This window comes from Camelus bactrianus, chromosome 7 (assembly GCF_048773025.1).
Source record: "Camelus bactrianus isolate YW-2024 breed Bactrian camel chromosome 7, ASM4877302v1, whole genome shotgun sequence".
NCBI classification, from domain to species: domain Eukaryota; kingdom Metazoa; phylum Chordata; class Mammalia; order Artiodactyla; family Camelidae; genus Camelus; species Camelus bactrianus.
The window spans coordinates 62312084-62333581 of record NC_133545.1 but is presented as its reverse complement, the minus strand read 5'-3'; the positions used below and the strand labels follow the sequence as shown (position 1 = coordinate 62333581).

The 21498-nt window shown below is 42.6% G+C and overlaps 1 protein-coding gene and 1 long non-coding RNA gene across 7 annotated transcripts in view; one reads left to right on the top strand and one right to left on the bottom strand.

Moving 5' to 3' along the window:
• Positions 1–12050, bottom strand: part of CDK6 (cyclin dependent kinase 6) — a 215676-nt gene extending 203626 nt beyond the window's left edge. The window contains exons 1-2 of one of the 6 annotated variants that reach the window (XM_074367496.1): positions 11815–12050; positions 8380–8988 (exon numbers count right to left, since the gene is read on the bottom strand). In XM_074367496.1, the coding sequence (XP_074223597.1) occupies positions 8380–8612 (233 nt within the window). In that variant the 5' untranslated portion in view covers positions 8613–8988; positions 11815–12050. Of the gene's footprint in view, positions 1–8379; positions 8989–9100; positions 9909–10307; positions 10446–11814 lie in introns of those variants that run through there. The other 5 variants (XM_074367501.1, XM_074367500.1, XM_074367499.1 and 2 more) reach the window with 5 other exon arrangements.
• LOC141578176 (uncharacterized) overlaps positions 11075–21498 on the top strand; it is a 54260-nt gene continuing 43836 nt past the window's right edge. Inside the window, exon 1 of the long non-coding RNA XR_012508229.1 lies at positions 11075–11900. This is a non-coding gene — a long non-coding RNA (uncharacterized LOC141578176). The remainder of the gene's footprint in view (positions 11901–21498) is intronic.

Genomic DNA, 21498 nt, shown 5'->3' with positions numbered 1-21498 from the left:
TATATTTGTGTAATATTTGTCCTTCATATACATAATTTCATTTGATCATAATTTCTATTTTATTGTGGGAAACTGTAGTCAACAGACGTTAAGGACTCTAGGTCACTCAGCTAATAGATAGAGAAGTCAGGATAGAATCAATTATTCTGACTCTTAGTCCATGACTAGGAACATTTAAAAAAACTTATGGAAAATTTCAAACATCTACAAATGAAGACAAAATAGTACAAAGAACTTCTACACTTTCAGTAATGATCAGCTTGTTTTCATCCATACTCCATTTTGAAACAAATTTCAGATCTAATACCATTATTTTGGTAAACGATTCAAGATGTAGGTACTTTCTGTGATCACTGTCAGTCATGTTTGACAAAATGCTGAATATAGCAAATAATCAATAAATACCTGTTGAATGTTACAGTTCTCACGTATGCTCTCGGACATCATTACCTAATTCTGACTTCAAAAAAATCAATTCTGAATTTTCAGATGGCATATACTCATTCATTCATTCACAGGTATTTATTCTCAGCAACCAGATGCTAGCCACCATGCTAGGTGTGCTTGGGATACAGCAAGGAACAAGAAAACAGTCCCTTCTTTCAGGGGCCCTGTATCCAGCTGCTCTGGTGCACGTGCACATGCACACATACACCCCAACCGTGTTGTGTCTTAAGGAACTGGAATTAGTTCAGGTTGCAAGATAACTTCTTAACTAAACCTACCAGTATGTCAAGGTGGAATCCAAATTCTCTGTATACTAATAATGAAGAGGAATAGAAGACAACATTTTAATGGAATTCAGAATCTTGCTGTCCTTTAGAAATTATCAGGAAGCTTTTACTAATTCTGCTGCTCCTGAGAGTTTTTCCAGGACAGAAAGCCAAATTAGTGGGAAAAACAAAAGTAAAAGAATTCAAGCAACTGATTAAAATGAATTCAATGAATATCTTACATTCTTACATTAAAAAATGTTCAAATCATTTTTAACTTTCACTGAATGTGTGCATATTTCCTAATGTTAATGTCTTCTTTACAGTCTATAAATTAAGTCCATGACTGTAGAATTAACTATGGGAATTACTAAAATTTTAAAACCCACTTTAATATAAACCATATAGATTAGAGTAAAACAAAAATGAAACTCTCTCTTTTCAGTATTCATTATTGCCAGGAAACCAAGTAAGTATAACCTAATATTTAGATCCATGTTCCCTCTTTATTTGACACTCCTTAGTATTAACATTCATGTGATGGAAACAATCTATATGGTCCCTTCCTTAATAACTGGACCTCCTTTCCACTGTTTCATTTATTCGTTCATTTATTGTATTTCCACTGGATGTAGAATGTAAACGGACATGACCACAAGACACACTCCTTGCCTCAAGGAGCTCACAACTGGAGGGTGGAAGGTTAGAGGGTCAGAAAATGGACAGTGGGGAGATGAGTATTATATCTTATATAATGGACATAATAATATAAAGGGGCAGATATACGGTAAGTGCCATAAGGGAGGTCCAAAGTTGTCAGGGTTCAAAAGCATCAGAAATTTTATCCAAATGGTTAAGGAGTACAGCACACACACACACAAAAGCTGGCACCAGAGCTTGGTTCTGAAGGATGCACAGCATTTGAACAGGTGGAAACAGTGGTACAAGGAGGGGAACTGAGTGTACATTCTGAGATCAGTCCCAGTCAAAGTTGCAGAGGTGGCTGGCAAGGAGCATATTTAGGGGAAATGGACTGTCAGTTTCCCTGTAGGATACATGTAGCAAGTGCACCTAAAGAACACAAGACAATCCTATCACAGCTGAAGCTGGTACTGAAGATAAAACAATGGACAGTCAGAGGGAAAATTTTAAATATCAATAAATATTTGAATGCTCTTATAAAACAGCCTTGCTGTACAGATGCATTCATTACAGTTAATATCAATAATCTCCCAGTGTTTAGCCTGAGATTCTTACTAATGCTATAAGCAATTCTAAAAGGATAAAAAGTTCTTATCTGAGGGGGTTTATAATTTAATTTATTCTACACCATTCATTCATTCAGGAAACATCCTGGGCAATTAACAGTTATGGACACTGTTATTTATGGATATAAAAGATACATACAATCCTTGTCTTCAAGTTAGCAAACCAAATCATTAAACTGGAAATACTTTTATACCCCAAGGGAATATTTTCTGATATGCAAAGACCATTAGTCATCCTGTCCTGTTAACACTGGATATAAATGTGTGTTTGAACCTTAGTTATCCTCAATTTGTACCTACAACGTGTATAACTGTGGAATAAAATAGCTGACTGAAAATAAGACAATTCTTTTATGCACATATAAAAATTCCTACACAGGCCAAAGTGGGGTGGATTAGGTCAAATCTGAGACCATTTTTCAATGAAAAATTTCTTATATTGTGATTTAACTCCACTGAACTAAAATCCTTTAGGAAGGCCAAAGAGGAATCAATAATTAAAATGGCTACTTAAATGGTAAAGCCAGTAATTGCCCAAAGTTAGGTAAACTACTAAAAGTTTAATAATGATTCTGTCCTAAATGGACTTCCAGGCTACTAAGGGCACACTCACAGATTCCTGCCATATGCCTTAAGGTGCCTTTATTTCACCTCAATGGAGAGCAGCTACATATGTAGTTGGTAGAACGAAATCAAGTATGGTAGCAAACTGGTGACATTCAAAACAACTGCCCAGTGGTTTTTATAAAACTCTGACAGCTGACCTGCCTGCCCCAGTAGACTTAGCATCTATAGATCACCATTCAAATGGCAACCTTTATGTAAGCCTGCTTGTTACCAACCACTGTGTCCATTTTCAGTGCTGCTCCAGGCCCTTGGACAAAACCCAACATTACAAACACTACCTTCTTCTATTACCAATCTTCCTGCACCTAGACTTCATCTCTGCTCTGTTCTACTATACCAGGAAGCTCACAATTAACTTCTTTCCTAAGAGGACTGAGAAGCTTATCTGAACCTCATGAGAAACAGAAATTGTGTGATTAGTTCTTCAGGAAGCACGGGTAACAAGCATCTGCTTAGGTTGTTATGCTACCTAATTTTCAAGGATTACAATGTTTTTTTTTTAAATGTATATTATTTATTTTAGTGGAGGTACAGGGGATTGAACCCAGGACCTTGAGCATGCTAAGCACATACTCTACCACTGAGTTATACCCTTCCCCCATTTCACTAAATAGCTAGTAGATGCCAAAGCCACATTATGTAATAGTTCATTCATCAGACAAGTACCAAGCATTTAGATTTTTAAAAATTGTTCTTTGTGTTAAATGAATTCAATACTATTACTTAATTATTTAACTACATTATTTACCCAGGTTATTACTTAACTATAGCTATTTAAATGATCATAGTTATTACCCAATTTCCTTAAAAACAAAATTTAATGGATAATCATCACATTTTTTACAAATTTACTTCAGTAAGGCATACTGCAGAATTCAGGAATTTCCTGAGTTGATATGTCATTTATTCCTGGCAAGCCATCACCTTTGTCTACATATAGTTCATTTTTTCCAAACTAGAAATGTACTCACTTGAGTTAACTTCTTCCATCAAACAAAAAGAACTATTTCAAAATTGCTACTCAGATTTTAGAGAAGTCAATAACTTTATTTTTTAATTTTTTGAGAAGTCAATAACTTTAAAATGATATGACAGACAAGCTGTTTGACCTCTGGTTTTTAATCTCTTTATCTATAATATAAAAGGGTTGAAAGAATTCCAAAGTGTCTTCCAACTCTAGTAAGTATTGGATGTTTTGTTCTTAAAAAACATTTCTAGGAAATCATCAACAGTAAAGTATATTTTTTTAAAGGTAATTTACTTTCAACAGGGAGTCTGTTTTCATAGATATCTACTTACCTATGTCTTAAACACAGGAAAATACAACAAAAGATATTCAAGTTTATACAAGTTTCCCTCTTAGAAGCCACTTTCTCCTTGATAGAGAAATTCTAATAATTCCACGGTGATAACAGTTGTGTAAAAGGATATATTGCAACCAATGGCAACAATTCAGCAGTACCAAGTCCTTCCACAGGAACAAGGAATGGGCAGAACGCCACTGTGAAAATGCTCATTTACTAAATAACCTCAATAAATTGGAAACTTCACAGAATTCTTAGAGAATGAAGGACCAAGCATACTTTTAACAGACTAACACTTAAAAAGACAAACTCTTGTGTTTCCCACTTTCACTGCAACAACCCCTAATAAACATATTATCCATCTACAGAATAACACTTTTATTCAGAACAATGCCTGTGAAATAACCCACCTGAGGACTTGTCCTTATGCTGCAACAAATCATATGCCGTGTTTGTTCTACCCTGTCAATAATTAGGTTTTCCTAAAGAAAATTTTATTTTTATTCTTTATATGATATATATTACTTAGACCTTTAAAAAGAGAAAATAGGAAAACTCTCCTTGAACAATAATCATTGAGCTACATGGATTTTTGTGTTTTTTTAAAGCAGTGATTACGTATGCCTACAATAATAATTTAGCATATTTAGACACCACAAGTTTATTCACTGAAATGTCATGAGTTTTAGCTTCCGGAATTTAATTACTTTTACTGCTACACTAAAAAATTTAATCCTTGGGGACAACACTGGTAGTACTTACCAGTACCTCTGTAATGACACAACACTACATGTCAGGGTTATGGTGATCGTCTTATTCCTTCAAACACAGTGAGAATTACCTGAGAGGAGTAGCCAGGTATGATTTACCCAAATATCTTTGCCAGCACCTAACCCCATGGTTTTTAAACAGTAGGTCCTTTCTGAATCCTTGCTGAATAAATGGAGCTTCAACGTTCATATCTGTTACTTACGTATCAATGTCTTCTTATACAGATCTATTTGTATGTCCCTAAGGTGAAATTTAATCCTCAAAGGGTATCTGATTCTGATTAGTGTTTTGGTTATTTATTCAGTCAGCAAATTCACGGTAACCAAATTATCACAAATATTAGTTGCTTTAAAAAACTAGTTAGGTTAAATATAGCAAAACAAGCCAATGGAAGTAAAGAGAAGTGAATTTTTAAAGAGATAAAAGAACTGCTCATTCCATTACAAGGTAAGTTCTAGAAGTGTAGAGACTTTTACGACTTGTTCACTGCTGTATCCCCAGCTTCCAGCAGAGTCTGGCTAGCAGTGGGCCCTCAATAAATATCAGGTGAATGAACAGACTGGTGATAAAACATGTTATTATTTTATCTACATATATATTTAATTCAAAATGTAAAACAGGATTCATCTGTCCAGTGCAGAAGCTCCAATATAGGTAAATAGTGAAGTGTGATTCTGGCAGTCTCCAGGATTTGGAATTATCAACTGTAAAATACAAGTAAATTTACATCCCAGACACTGACTGGCTAATCAAGCCTGGGCCTGGGATACATCAAGCACAGGTAAGCAAGAATTTCAAGTCATTATCCCTGTGCATGCAGGCAGTGCCAGTGCCAGCAATAACAAGACAGCTTTTCTGGCAAATCCATCAAAATTAAACCTTAAACTTTTAAAAAATTAGTATGTTTATTATGCTCCTTCAAGCTTAGGGGCTTAACTATCTATGGGAAGGGCCTATAAGTATGATCAATTACTTATGTCTTGAAGGCACTTATATTGGCATCTGCCCTTTTAAGAAACCTTTAAAGAATCAGCCACGGGACTGTAAAACTGATCCCGTGGAGCAACAATAAATCACAGGTTTGAGGGCCCAACTCTGACAACTCTCCCTTGGACGGAAAAGAATTGTCACTCGTCCCTGATTTCCGGATCCTGCCTGAACAGATATCAGCACCCTCTAAAGAAATTCCTATTCTAGCTAAGCAACTCATAGGGGCCAGTAATTGCCCCAAGGCAGAAGCAGAAGAGAAGAAACGGGAAGGAAACAAAATGGAATGGAGATCTGGAGCTCGTGAGGATGACATCATTAATAATTTTCTCAAGTGCCACTGAATTTCATGGCATATGACTGATGGTCTTCTCTGACAAACTACAGGCTCATTATATTGAAGTGGCTTCTTGGTTCCAGAGCCTGGAGTGTCTGGGTTTGAGTATAATTTGTTCCATAAGAAAAGTCAGGTGAACTGTTGCCTTCTAGGAACTTGCTCTGAGGCAAGGGCCCCACTAATCTGCCTAAACACAAATAATACTTGGATGTTTGAAGTACTCTTAAATTTACAAAGTGTTCTCATATACACTATCTCAGTTTCTCCTCACAATTCTTAAGAGGTAGGTGTCATCATCACCACTTAATATGTCAAAATAGCTTTAAAAATATGATGCTTTTGCCATCAATTCCTAAGTATAGCCTCCTGAAATTTCTCAGTACAGAATCCAAGTCATGTGTCAGTTCGAAATCTATAAAGACAACAGTCTCAAGAGTGTAAATCCACAAGAGTAAGATGGATTAGTCAAAATCGATCAGCACAATGGTAAAAACCACCTTCTTCTGTTACAAGAATAGACTGTGCTTTGAAAATGACAGTGTTACACAGGGGTGTTTCTGTAACCCCTCTACAAATGGGAGGAATGGTTTTATTTACACACAAGATAATCACCCTTAACTGGACACTATCCATAGGTAACAGACAAAATCAAAGAAGAACTCTGGACCTACAATTCTAGTGGAATTCATCCTTTGGGAAGTGCCTAGGTGATTCCTCTAGGAAGATAATGAAGTTACAAGGGGACAAAATGTACCCTTCCCTTCTCCCACCAAGATCACAAAGGCTCCCCAAAAGGGTCTTTGTTGTTTTTCAACCAAGAAAACATACACACAAAAGGTTATCTATTGCTTTTATATATAATCCCATCTTCCTAAAGCATGTCTTCTCTGAGTCTCAGCATCTTTTGTTCCTGTTTCCTTCACTGGCTGAAGTAGAGGTATAAAGGGCTCCTATCTTTATAGCTGTTTACTACCTTTTTTATGCATTTATGATTCTTTGCTGCCTTCTAGCTCGAGTCTAACTGTGTCAGGAACAAAGCACCACACAAATCACCCAGCCTGGGATAAGGGGAGACAAGTTGAAACCTCTCAGGAAGATTCTGTAGACACTTGGGCTCCCTGAGTTTATAGAGGGCTTGGTATTTCAAAGGTCAGTCTTGGGTCTCTCCACTTCGATGATTAATGTTAAATTGTTTGACTTTTTATAAAAATATTTAGAGGTGCTTAGATAATTTCATCCACAGCACATATACAGTAGTAGACACGTTTTGTTGAATGGAACCCCCAGTTGGATGAGAAGATATGAGAAAGACCGAAAGACCTCCTTTTTCCAAAACATTGTCTTAAGAGCTGAGAAAGGTAAAAATCACACTCTAAGTTGTAGCAGTTTCTGGGCATTCCTCTTCAACTTAAAACTATGCATCTCTGTTTAGAAAAGAAAAGGATGACACACTACACAAAGTCAAACACACAATGGGGAAATTCCAGGATCACTAGGAAAACACCATTATCCTAAGTCACACACACTTTGGTCTAATACTTGTTACCACACAAGAGAGGCTTTAAGAACTGCTGCCTCTGCACGCACTAGCACAAAGGACCCAGAAAATGGGGGGGGGGGGCAGAACACTAAGAATCTAAAGATTTCACATCCTGGATTCATGTCTAACCCTTTGGAAAAGTAGTCCAGAGACTGTGCTCGCCAGAGACAGAAAGTAATACAGACAAATAGGTAATATTATTGGAAGAAATTTCCTAAATGACACAAGCTAGGCATCAGCACTTAAGTCCTTAGACCGTCAGGGAACCTTACCATCATGCACCACTAATAAAGAGAAACTGTAGGTGTGACTGGCAACACTATACCTAAAAGTTCCTGTATTTTAAAACCTTATTTATACTAGGCTCCACCAGTAAAGTTTTCTTCCTACTAATTATCACCGTATCCTGCTATTTGTCACTCATTCTCAGTCTCTCAAAAAGTCCCCTAATGGCCAAGGAAAATATGCGGGGGCTGGCAGGGCGCGTCTCAGGTTGGCTTGTTCTGTCTCTAAAAGGCACCCATCTTTCCGGACCCCTTTCAGGGCGGGCAAGGAGAAAACACTCAGAACCCGCTTAGAACCCGCACAACGGCGGGGGAAGCCTGCGCCCAGTCAGTTTCTGATTTGTCTTTTTGCTGGCTCTCCGGCAAGGTCACCGGCTCTGGCTCGTGGCACTGTCGACAAAACTTACTCTCACTCTGTAAGGTCAACGGGTCGCTCCTTGCCTCCCCTGCCGCCCCCTTGCCCAGCATCTCCGTGGGCCCGCGCATCCCGGCCCGGCCCTCCCCCGACGCGAGGCCCCCGACGGCGCGAGCGCCGCTCCGCGGCTCACCTGACCACGTTGGGGTGCTCGAAGGTCTCCAGGTGCCTCAGCACCGCCACCTCGCGGATGGTGGAGAGCGGCATGCCCTCCTCGCCGGTTTGCACTCGCACGCGCTTCAGCGCCACGAAACGGCCTCCGTTCTTCAGGTCCCGAGCCTTGAACACCTTCCCATAGGCGCCCTCCCCGATCTCCGCCACGCACTCGTACTGCTGGTCCGCACGGCTCAGGCCGTCCTTCTCCATGCCGCCCGGACACCGCCCGGCGCGGCGCCGCTGGGGCGGGCGGGGGGCGCGCTCGGCTCGCTCGTGGCCGCCGATTGCCTCCTCCCGGACTTCCCGGCCCGCTCCCTCGCGCCCCGGAGCTCGGACTCGCTCTCTCTCACCCCCGCCGCCTACTGCGCTCCGGCGCTCGGGCTCTTGCGGCCGCTGGGGCTGGATGGAGCGACCTCCCCGCGGGCGGGCGCAACCACGGTGCCGCCGCTGCGAAACTCCGCCTGCTGAGTAGCCGAGGAGCGAGCCGATCCCTCCTCTTTCCTCCCCGAAGCGCAGTCCTCTGCACAGACACCAAGACGATTACATAGTCTCTGCTCCAGCGCGTCTCAGTCTATAGTCATTCCACCTAAAAAAAAAAGAGACGAGAGGACAAGAAAATGTAATCAGACATCCCAGGCGCCTTCCTCAGGGTTCCTGCAAACACCCCTCCTCCTCCTTCCCGAAGCCCCCATCGCTACCCTCCGCGAGCTCCTGCCCTCTCCCAGTCCGCTTAATCCTTCCTGGTTCCTCTGAGAAAAGCGAAGTTACTTTTCTTTCCCTGCAGAGCTGGAGCCGTCTTCGCGCGGAGAGGTTGCAGGGGCCCCTCGGGGATGAGCGCGGGGCGCGGGACGCAGTGGAACGAGAGGGGGCGTGCCGAGCAGCCCAGAGTGTGCCGGGAGCGCGGGGGAGGGGAAGCGCCGGGCACGTCAATGTCACGGCTTAATATTTATCCCTATATCATTGTGTTGGGCCGCTACCCTCCTCGCCTGCCCAGGCCTGGACGTGTCGGGAGAGGGGCTCCCAGGGTGCCGTGAAGCGTTTAGGGGTCGTGCACAAGCTGGTGCGCAGAGACGGCGGGTCCACCCGTGTGGTGCCGCAGAATGTGGGTGGGGGCTACCAGGACCTTGTAACCCGATGCTGGGAGTGTGCGAGAAGGGGTAGTCAGACATCTGCTCGGAAATTGCTTCCTTTCTTTCTACTTTCAGTTTTTCTACGAGGAGACATTTAAAAACGACTTGAAAACACTAATGGTCTTTTTGGTGTAAAGGAGCCTGGGTTGGAAGAGGAATTCTTCCTCCGACTTGGAGGTCCTCCTTGATGGAAATCCATCTGGTCGGGGAGGGCTGGGGCTCCCGCGACTGGGGGGTAGGTGAGCGATGGAGCCTCGGAGGGGCAGTCGCCCACGGGACCCTAAGGGTAGGAGAAAGAGGTGCTCGCCGCACTTTAGCTTGTCGTCTCCTTGAAGAACAACTTCAGGAGGAAAGCAGCACAACCGTGACTCGCCTGGAAAGCTTAAACCGATTGCAACCTGAGCAAAACTCAGCCTCCCCTTAAAAAGAGTGGGGGTGGGGTGGGGGAATAAGTGCTCAGCCTTCAGGGAAAAGAGAAAAGGGGTGGCGCCCTCAGGGCCGGGACTCTCGAACCTTTGTCCACTCTCAGGATCGTCCCAGATATAAGTAGCAGAGGAGGCTGCTTCATTCCCCTTTCGACTTAAGGCCAGTCAGATCAGTAACCAGTGGCCCCTTGGAGCCCGCTGCACAACAAAACGGGGGGGGGGCACTTTCCCTCCCCATTCAGCAGCAATCCAGGATCTAGGGAACCTCCTCCCCACCACCGCTTTGGTCTCGGCCAGACATTCGGCAGTGCTGCTGCGTGTCCGATATTCCCTGGGCACTTCGGAATTACCTGCCCCGCAACCGCTGGCGCGCTCTCCTTCTGCCAGGAATTAAAGAAACAAACGGCGCGGATTTCCGCCCCCCAACCAGTATTCGGGCGGAGGGGGCCGCAAGGAGGGCAGAGTCCCTCACATTCGCTCCATTCAAAACTCTCCTTAAAAGGTGAAGGCGAATCCTGGGGGAGCCGAGGAACGAGCCCCCAGAGCCAGCACGGGAGTCTGAGCCAGGCCGAGGGCCACACAGGTAGCGGAGAAGCCGCCGCGGGCTGCGCAGCCCGCCCCTCCCGCGGCCCCCCTCCCGACCCCAGTCCCGCCCGCCGCTGAGCAGCGAAGGAAGCGTCGGGGACGTCCCACCCCCGCAGGGAACTGCGCCCGCTGCCCCCGCCTGGCCCCGCACCGCCCGCCCCTGCTCTCCCCCCCTCGCTCCCCGGACTGTCGGCTCCGGCAGAGAGAAACGGGAGCAGCAGTGCCTTTTCCCCCCCTCTCCTCCACTTTTTTTTGTTGTTGTTGTTGCTTTCCCACGCTGGCTGAATGTGACTTGACCCCATTTCAAAAAAGTTTGACATAGTGCTTCAACATTTCCGCATTCCTCCGCGACTACAAAGGCTGCAGCCGCCTCCTTCTGCTTTCTGTCTCTGCTCTCTGTCTTCACACTCAATGAAATCCTTCATGTGCCTCTCCCGAAGCCTGCCAAGCACCGCAAGGGTCGCCACCAGCGCAGCGACAAGAGGCCGCACCGGGGACCACGACTCCCGCAAGTGCGCACACGCAGATGAGCCCACGTGCACACTGACGGGCGCCGTGCTAGGCCCGGAGGTGCTCACCGCGGGGCGTGCGTTTTAACTCTGATATTTTAAATTAGAAAAGTAAACTGGGAAACTAAAGCAAGTGTACATCCTTGGGAAGCTCCCAGCCCGGGCACTGGCCGCCTGCGTGAACTTCTCTGTGTGCGTAACACGCCCGCAGGGGTTGCCAACAAGAAGTCTGCGTTAACATTTATCTCGTGGTGGGGAAGGTGGAGCCCACACCCACACCTCAGCGAGCTGGAGGGGGAGCTTTCGTGGGGAAATAAATATGGGGCACCGAAACACATTCTCTCGAAGGGAGTCCCCAGAAGCAGTGCACTTTAAACCCTAAGTATGGGTTATTATGTGAGAGTCCCAGTGGAGTTCGAGTTCCGTTTGAAGAAACTGGATAAGAAGTGTTTGTGTGGGTGTTTGTGCGCAAGGCTATGTGGGAGCAGGCACAGGATCTCGGTGTTGGGGGGTGTCCCTAGTGTAGGATGTTCCCCTCTAGCCAGCCAGATTAGGAAACTCTTTTAGCTACCCAAAACTGGCCCCATAATTACCCTGCCTCGGTTCGTAAAGGGTTAACCAAAGCCAATTCTGAGGACATATCGCACTCCCCCCACCGTCGCCCCCACCCACCCTCGCCTTCGGCCCCGGCCAAACCCCCAAATCTCCGTCGGGGACCACCCCCCACCTCGCAGCCCACCCACCCGAACGCACAGCTCCTTACCTGAGGGGCCCGGTCGCGTCGGGCCTGTCCAGGGGGCTGCGGGCGTCAGTCCGACCTACGCACGTGTCCACGGCGGCGCGGAGCAGGTAACCCGGGTCTAAGGAAGGAGTTTCTCCGGCGAGGGGGTGGGCACAGAGGCGGAGGGCGGAGGGACGGCGGAGGGCGCCGCCCGCTCCGCTCGCTGGGGGCGGACGGGGGCCGCGGGGCTCCGGCCGGCTCGCGGGGCCTTAGCCGGGGAGGCAGCGGGGCGGGGGCGGGGGCGGGGTTGGGGGCCCCGAAGGCCGACTCCGCCGGAGACCCTCTGGGCGGCGGGGTTGGGGGCTCGCCGCGCTGTGGCCAGCAAGTGTGCAAATTAAAGCCTTCCGGAGAGAGGGGAGGCGGCCGAGACCCGGCTGTGCTCTGAGCCTCTCGGATCCCTAGCTCTCCGCTCCGAGTTGGGGGCGAGAAAAAGGGGGGGAGTTAAATGAAAATTTCCGGCTTTGACTGCAACTGGAGTGGGGGATCTTGCGACTAAAATAAGAGGCGTGAGAGGAAGAGTGGGATGTGTCGTCGGGAGTCGGCGGAGTAACCAAACCCAGGTCGCCCAGAGTTGGAGTTCTGACAGAGTGAACCGGGGGTATCAGCAGTCTGTGATCTGTAGACAGATGGGAAAAACACAAAACAACCAACAGTAATTATGAGGGGCCGGTGGGGATGGTAAATACCAGCACTTTCCAAGAAACTGGAAAATCAGACCAAAAAAATAATTCTTCTCTATTAAGAAAAAAAAATTGGCAGGTTGCCTCACAGAAAAGAAAATACTAATCTGTCCAAGCACTTTTCACTTTCAGCATTTGTTTTGTTTTCCTTCGCTTCCTTTCTGCCTCACAAAGTTCTATCGCCCTATCTTTTCCTTTTGGACAGAGGATATGATTTGGAAATTGTCAGACACTCTTGCGGTTAACGATCTACTTGAAGGGGCTGGCGGGTTCACAATTATTAAGTGGTTAGCAACTGCCGAGGGTTCACTAAGGTATTTCTGGGGAGCTAAAAGCCTAAAATTGATTGTAAATAACAGAACTGCAAGATAACACACACACACACACACACACACACACACATACACACACACACACACACACAAAGGGGAGAGAACACGGTTCGGTGGGTGCTCAGTTTAAATGCATTATTGGAATTCTGAAATTTGAAACCTTGTAAGAATGTATACTTTACCTGCTGAGAAAACCTGAATACAATTATTTCAGGTGAAAATGAGATTTTGGAGAAAAAGAAAAGCCTTCTAGACTTTCTACAATGAACTAAAACAAAACTTAAAATAGCTGTTTTTGGGGAAAGAACTCAGTGTTGTCCAAAATGTCTCTGTAGAATACTTGAATCCCTTTAAACATCTTAATGCAAAGCTTAAATTTTTTTATTTACTTCAGTGCTCTGTGGAAAAGTTAAAAACCAGCAAAATTCTGTTTGAATTGAAAACACTACCTCCATAATCTTTTGACTTTTGAATTAATGTTGCTAATTTCACAGCAGATAAAAATTTTGCCTTTAAAAAATTGATTCTATACTACAGTGTGAAGTAACAGGTTAGGTAAATAAAAATTGTTTAATTTCCATTAGCAAATATTTTGCAATGCATTACAATAATTTCTTCTCAAAAAATAGAAGTGAATAATTTTGTTCTTAATTCATAAAATACATTCTGTGTTTAGAGCATATCTTCTAAACTGAAATCCAGTTGCTGAACAAAATTTTTATTTATAAAGATATCTATACTCTCATATACCTTACAGTCATAAGAAAGCAAATTGTTGGATTTTGTATTTATATAAAATATTGGATCACTTCAAATCACTAATTAGACTTTAAACCAGAGACACAAATGGGAATCCTGCACTTTGATAATTGCTCACAGTTATCAATGCTTTTAAAACAAGATTTATTTGCTGGTAATTAACACTGAATTTATGTAGTTCAGAAATATTGTCAATAAATGATTATAGGAACCAGCAAATGATTACAGGAATTTATTTGAGTAAATAATTTGTTTAAAAATCTTAAGCTGTAAATACCTTTTAAATGAAAAGGAAAATGTCTTTTCTACACTGGGTTGCATTTTTAATTACTGAATTTGACAACAACCGTAGATGGGTTAGAAACTCCATGATTTAGGTTACTAGAACACCTGGGCAATGTAAAAAACAATGAAACTTTATTTAATTATATACATTAATACTGAGAGTTACCTCTTTTTATGTCATCTGCTTTCTCTGATACTGTTAATTTATCATTGTTCACTCTCCCTGGTTATGGTTCACATTAACTCCAGGATGGTTAAAGCTTCAGACCAGGAAGTGTTACAATGCATTGTGTAAAATTAGTAAATACCAGATTGTTTTTGTTTATGGATAACTTCCTCTGTGGGTAACAGGTTATCATAACAAGACTTGCTCAAAGTTTATAAACTGTGAACCAAATTCCGACTCCTTTTTTTAGGAGTCTAAGATGAATGAATACATAGCATTCAAGAATAATGATTTGCACCAGTATTTTCATACCACGTATCAGATATTCTAAAGTTGCAAATCATTTTACAGTTTTTTAAAAATTAGAATTCATGGAATTATTTCCATATATGGTGTAGCTCACCCTAAAGTTTTTCTTAGTGTCACGTAAGAGCTGTATCCCATGTGTGAACATTTTATATCAAATATCTGCAAATTTTTGTTTTCACTAAAATAAAATTTTAAATTCTGGTCTATAATTTATAACACTTATTTTAAGAAATGAGTAATTGTATTAAATTACTCAATACTCATTACTCATAAAATAAATGAATAAGAAAATTAGTAATTGTATTATGTACCATCTAATTCTAAATGATCTCTGATTTTATATTAGCCATTTGAATTTATAAAAAACATTTTCCAGAAACTCAGAAATGAGGTTTTACTAGAATCTACTATATAATAATTTTAATTGGAGGTCCATGTAAATTTATACTTTCTTGTCTATAAAACAGGTCTTCTGTTTCTCATTTTGATTTAAAAAAACTTTTCTTATATTTAATAACTTTGAAATTAGTTACCCTCATTTTAAACTTGATTTATATGTTTATGTGAATATTACCTTTGTTGAGTAATTACTATTAAAAATTATTATTTTAACAGAAAAAGCATAATATAATGCAGTGCATTTCAATGCATTCTTTCTTCCCCTCCCCCTGCAAGTATTTCCAAGGAGTTTTCTTGGGTTTTTCCTTTAAATATAATACTGAAAATTTGCTAAATATCCTAGGAAAAATCCATTGTACTATCAACTTTTTCAATTCTGAACTTTAAATTATTCTTTAAGTTCAATCTTCTAAATAAATTACTTCCCATCAATTTGGAAATGATCTGGGTTTTTCTCTTTTTGTTGTTGCATGTGATCTAGTGCACTGCATTTGAGCAGTAGAACTTGACAAAGTTTTGATATTTGCCATGCAGAAAAAAAAATATGAGTTAGTAGCTTATAAAATTTAAGGAGAAAAACCAAACATTATCTATTGGACCATTCTTTCTTCATGGAATGAAATTGTAGTTATCCCTATGCAACATGTCAGTACCATATTCATATTTGTATAATTGTCATCATCTTTTCTACTTTTTTCCCTTTTGATAGACACTCATATCTTCTTTTTCCCTTGTGTGTGTGTGAATACCTGTATGTTCCTGGCATATTGTTGTGACATGTTCGAAACATGTTCTTAAGATCCTTTCATCATCTATATTAGAATTCTGAGTAATCAGAAAAATAACTATGGAAATACACTTACAAAAGATGGTGATAATCACATTGAAATACTTACATTTCCTTTCCGTTTTAAAGTGTCCCGTATTTTTCACTGACTGCCTACCATTTCTTTTCCAAGATAATACTTGCATCTCAACTGCACACATGGCCTAACAATTGTGTCGTCATGGCTGCCTCTGGTTGAGCTTAAAGGTGTGTACGTGGTTTAGATAGACCATTCAGCTGAAACAGTGAAGGTTTACCACAGTTGGGGTGAACGATGATAAAGTGGGATCTGGGAGACAGGAAGAAAGACAAAGAAAGTCATCTGGGAGAAAATTCTGTGGACAGCCAGGCAGGGACAAGTGAAGGAAGCACATTGTAAGGTCCTGGGGCCAAGAGATGTTCTTCAGTGCTCTAAGTATGGCATATCCAGACAACCTGATTCTTTCAAATGGAACAGCATTCTATGTCTATCCTATTATGCAGTGAATGAGATTGCATTGTATATGTGCCTATATTCATGTAACTACTTTATGTTGTCTCAATATGGATTTTCCCTGAAAATAATATAGAATTCTTTGCAAAATTCTCTGAACGCCTAGAAGAAAGTACATACTAGCATAGCTCTGTGGATTAAACATTTTACCATAAATTGAAGAGAGGATCCCATTTTTAAATCCTACTATAAATTTGTTCAAGGTTCCTCATAGCTTCATATCCCCAGTCCCTAGCACAATAACTGGCAAGTATTTTATGTCCAATAAATGTTTGTGAACAGGAGAGTTGGCTTTGTATCCTTTATTCCTCCTTCTTTGGAACCATCTATTGATGTCTTTCAGGGGGATATATTAGAATAACTTTTTTACATAATCCCAGCAAATTTAGAGATGGGTGTGCTGACTTCAGGACTCCAGAAGTGTGCGCTCTACCTGCCGTTCCCTTTCCTTTCAGACCTCTTCTCTAAATCCCACCATCCTTTCAAGGCCCAGCTCTTCCTTAAAACCGGGGAGATTCCCTCTGCTAAACCACATCCTCTTTGCTCTAACTCCTCGAGGCCATCTGCTTCCTACCTTCCTAAGAGCTTGATGCTCTGCTCTCCAGCACCCTGAGCTCCCTAAGAGCGTCCCCGGTGCCTTGTTTCTTTTGGCAATGTCCCAGCACCTGGCTGTGCCATCGGGCTATAGTAGGTGGTCAATGAACACAGCAGTGGCTCTTGTCTCTCTCCATGAGGGTTACTGAGCCAAGCAGGCACAGAGCTGCCTGGACTACTGGGACATAACTAGAATAAAACATTTGAGAGTTGAGGAGGGTCTTCCACTTTGCTTAAACAGGAAAAGAACAAGGTCATCCTGCTACTTTGTGTGGATTTGTTGTTCTCCCTTGTGGTGAAGATATCAGTCATTTAAAGCATTTTTATCTGAAAGAAAATATGTTTAGATAAATTTCTAAATTTGTCGGAAAGAGGAATTCTGAAATCGTATCGGAAAGAAAATGTGTTTAGGTAATTGTCTCCATTCCCTACCCCTGAAAATTCCAATTAAATGATTTTTCTTTGCAAAGAACGAATACTAAACTCTGAGATAAATTAGATACTGCTTAGCCCAGAACCTGGAAAGATGGCTAATTTTACTTGCCAACATCCTTAATATCTATGTGACTGTATCTTAAAGGGCAGAATCTTGATTTCTACGTCAGGAGCTTGTGTTTTACTCCTAGTTCTTCCTCTCTCAGTGATGTTCACTGTGTCCGCAGGGAAAAGATATTTAACCTTTCTGATCTTCAGTGTCTATGCTTATTAAACGGGTTTGGTAATCATTCAGGAAGGTGTTATGAAAAAAGTTTGGGGAGAGGCAACAAAGAGTTTTACCTTTGTAAGAGAAGATATGGGAATGTAATGGAAGTTGCTGGTCCACATGAAATTTAACGTGAAATTGACTACAAACTCCCAGCGTGACCTTGGGCAGCACATTAAGGATCCTTAGACCTTAAGGTCTTTGTCCATAAAAGAGATGGCAGGACTGGATGACTTGTGTAACTGCTGCAATTTGAAAATGCTGTAGTCCAGTCCAGCACGCTGTGCCTGGCACCATCATGATACAGCTGTTCTTATAAATCTAAACGAGAGTAGATCCAGAGGATGGGACTGACGTCAGCAACCCAGAGAGGGGTCTGATCTTCAAATGTCAGTTATATTGGGGGTCTCTCTAACTTAATCCTCTGGATTTTCAAGACTGAATAGAAATGAAGACTTCTTGAAAAACCATTAGAGAAATTCACTAGTGTTTTCATTAAAAATGGAGAGAGAGGATCTAATTTGGGGGCTAAAACTAAAAATGATGAATTAAATGAATCAACCCTCATTAATAAAATATGATACATAAATTATAATAGTACACATAGAATCAGGATACTCGAGTTTAGAAATCTTGGATGATCACAGAAATTCTTCAAAAGTATTACGAAGCAGAACTTTGGGAGATGTGACCTATCTGTAAACTATTGAAAACATAGGGGGCTGCCAGCCTCCTGGGAGGCAGTGGGAAGTGGGGGTTAGGAGGGTCAAAGGCATTAGGCAGTGGATCTGAGGGGCTCCAGCAAAAACCAGGAATTCCAAGAGCCACTGATTCAAAATGATTATTAAATTGTGTATAGACCAGGCTGTTGCCTCCCTGCTCTTATTTTCTACCATGTTGTTCTACATACATGATTTTAAGGTCCTCCATAGATGTACAGGGAAAGAACATTTAGGCATTTGGAATCAGATAGTCCTGGATTAGAAGCCTGGCTGCACCATGTGACCTTGCACTAAGTTCTTAAATTTTCAGATTCCTAGTTTCCCTCACTCATAAAGTAAGGATTATGTTAGCTGCCACAATAGATTGGTATGAGAATTAAATAAGTGCCAACTGTGTACATTTTGCATTTAGCAGACACTTAATAAATATTAGTATGCCATCAATATCCCTTTCTCGAAATCATGTTTCCTATTTTTAGGGACAGCTAACCCTTTGACTGACATGTCATTCTTTTTAACTGGATTGAAACAACCACCTATTGCAGGAGGAGCAACCCTAAAACAGAGCACTCCTAAAAGTATCCTGGGTTTTGACAAAGCCACAGCTGTCTCTGGGTGTGTGAGGAGTTGGGGAGCGGGTGGGCCGTCCCCCCGAGACCTCTCTTTCTTGTCCAGATCTTCTTCCAGTACTGCTCAGTCTCCCTAGTCTGTCCCTCACAGTCTCCCTCACTCTTTTCCCTACAAGTGGCTCTGTTCTTCCTTTCTCCGCTGCTTTGGTGTGGCCCTGGGCCACCGCATTCTGCCCCTTCAATCTGTACCTGACACGTGCTGACACTTGTCTTAAAAGCCCTGCCCTCTCCGGTGCCTTCTCACAATAGCCTCTCCACGGATCAGGCTTCCACAGTCACTGGCTCCTGCTTCTCTTGTTCAAAATACTGTTACCCTGTTTGTCATCCCATCAGTCTCCTCCCCACACTTCAACCTGGTCTTCCTGCCTTAGCAGAAGCTTCCTTAGATGCCGTTATTTTTCTGACTCCATACTGGAGGGTCTTTCATCTTGACCAGGTGCTAGAGGCTGACGCTCCTACCAAGTTTGTTGGCTCTGTTGGTGTCCTTTCCCCACTCTCTGCACATCTGTCTGACACTGAAGCCGAACAAGCCTGACGTTGAAGTTTGCATCGCAGAACCCCCCACCCCGCTGCTGCCCCTACTCCTGCCCATGTGTTTGCCGAATGACCAGCTTCCCTGAGCAGCCCGCTCCTTGCAGGCAGTGCTACTATATTTCCATAGTCCAGTCTCTCTCTTGGTTTCCCAAAGATTATTTCCTATCTTCTCCCATCTTCTCAAGTCTCCAGCATTTCTTCCCATTCCCATTGTCATGATGCCCCAGCTTTTTATTTCACTGAGAAAAATAGAAGATATCAAGGGAGAAATTCCATACACTTCCATGCTTACCCTTCTGGAACTGCTTTCTCCACTGTCTCCAGGACTCCACACTCGTGCTTCTTTTCTTCTCTCATGGTCACTCCTGTTTGGTAATTTTTCTTCTTCCCAAAGTCAAGGTTGGTTTGTGTCTGTCAGTTCTGGCTTCTATAACGAAAATCTCATAGATTGGGTGGCTCAGGCAACAAACATTTATTTCTCACGGTTCTGGAGGCTGGGAAGTACAAAAATCAGGGTGCCACTATGGTTGGGTTCTCAGTAAAGACCCTCTTCCTGGTTTATAGACAGTTATTTTCTGGTTGCATTCTCACGTGGCTGAGAGCAAAGAGAGAAGCAAGCTCTCTCATGTCTCTTCTCATAGGGTACTAATCCCTTGGTCATTAGGTGCTCCACCCTTATGGTCTAATAATCTCTCAGGGACCCCATCACATTAGGGATTAGGGTTTCAACATATGAATTGGAAGAGGACACAAACGTGGAGTTACGTGTTCTGATTATGATCTGAGGATTAATCCTTACACCTCCTTTCTGCTTTCTTCACTCTCACACTCTGAGTATCTTCGTCTAGTATCATGACTTTAAGTGTCATTTCACACTGATACTCCAAGATTTATACCTTCATTTGGATATCCTTTTTGAGTATATATATCTCCCTATGTGATATTTCTACACAGATGTCCAATAGGCATCTCAAACTTAACATATCTAAAACTCAACTCTTCATTTTCCTCCCAAGACCTGATTCTCCCAGTTTTCTCCACTTTAGTAAATTAAAAACACCTGCATTCTTCTGGTTGCTGAGTCCAAGATCTAGCAGCCAAGTTTGCCTCTGTCCTCTTATTCATACCCTACGTGCACACCATCAGTAAATCCTGGTTGAAGTCACACTTCAACCACTAGTGCAGCCATCATCCTCCGTCATCTGGTGTCTTGCAGTCGCCTCCTAACTGGTCTCCCTGCTTCTATCCCTGCCTCTTGCCTTCTCGAGCCTGCAGTCAGTGTGATGCTTTTAAAATTGAAGTTAGATCACATCATTCCTTTTCAGCTTCAAGAGCCTCCAGTGTCAGCCCAACTCTCTCAGAGTGAAATCTCAGTCCTTTCCACGGTTTACAAACCCTTACGTGGTCTTGCCCTACTTCATCACTGTGCTGACTCTTCTCATCACTCTCCATCTTGCTTACTCTACTGTGGCCACACTGGCCTCCCTGCTATTCCTCAAACTCACCAAGCCTGTTTGCGCCTCTGAGCCTTGGCACATGCTGTTCCCTCTGGCGGAAATGCCCTTCACACACACATCTGTGTGGCTGTCTGCCTCACTTCCTTCAGGTCTCTATCAAAAGTCGTGAGAGGGATGTTCTCTGACTACCCGACATGAATTGCCTCCACTCAAGTCTCTACCCATTTTACTTCACTTTATTTTTCTTTCTTAGCACTTATCAACATCTGACACCTTCTAAGTTTGTTTATTTGTTTGGTATCAGTCTCCACCCGACCTCCCAGAATATAATCTACAGAAGAGCGGGAACTTTGTTTGTATACTCTTGTATCATTTAAATAATCACTTGGCATATAGCGGGCACTGAATAAATATCTGTTGAATGAATAGATGAGCTCTCCTCCTATTACCTCGGCTTACACCTAGCTAGTCCTTGGCTGGGTTTATTAATTAAGTTTACTTATTAAGAATAACTATCTATACCTTAGTGCAATCCTAAATTTAGGTATTTTACATCCAACCAATATTCTGCTATGGGGCTTTGGCTGGGATTGTTCACAAAGGTGTCACTTACGGATAATTTGATTTATGCACCATAGATTAAAGTATATCTAAAAATAACTAAGACTATAAAGTGAGGATATTCAGTTGACTGAAATTCTCTCTTACACTGGAATGTGTGTGTAACAAATGTTGTGTTTAAAATATTTGTCCTCATACAAAGAGTGGGAAGCAGTTT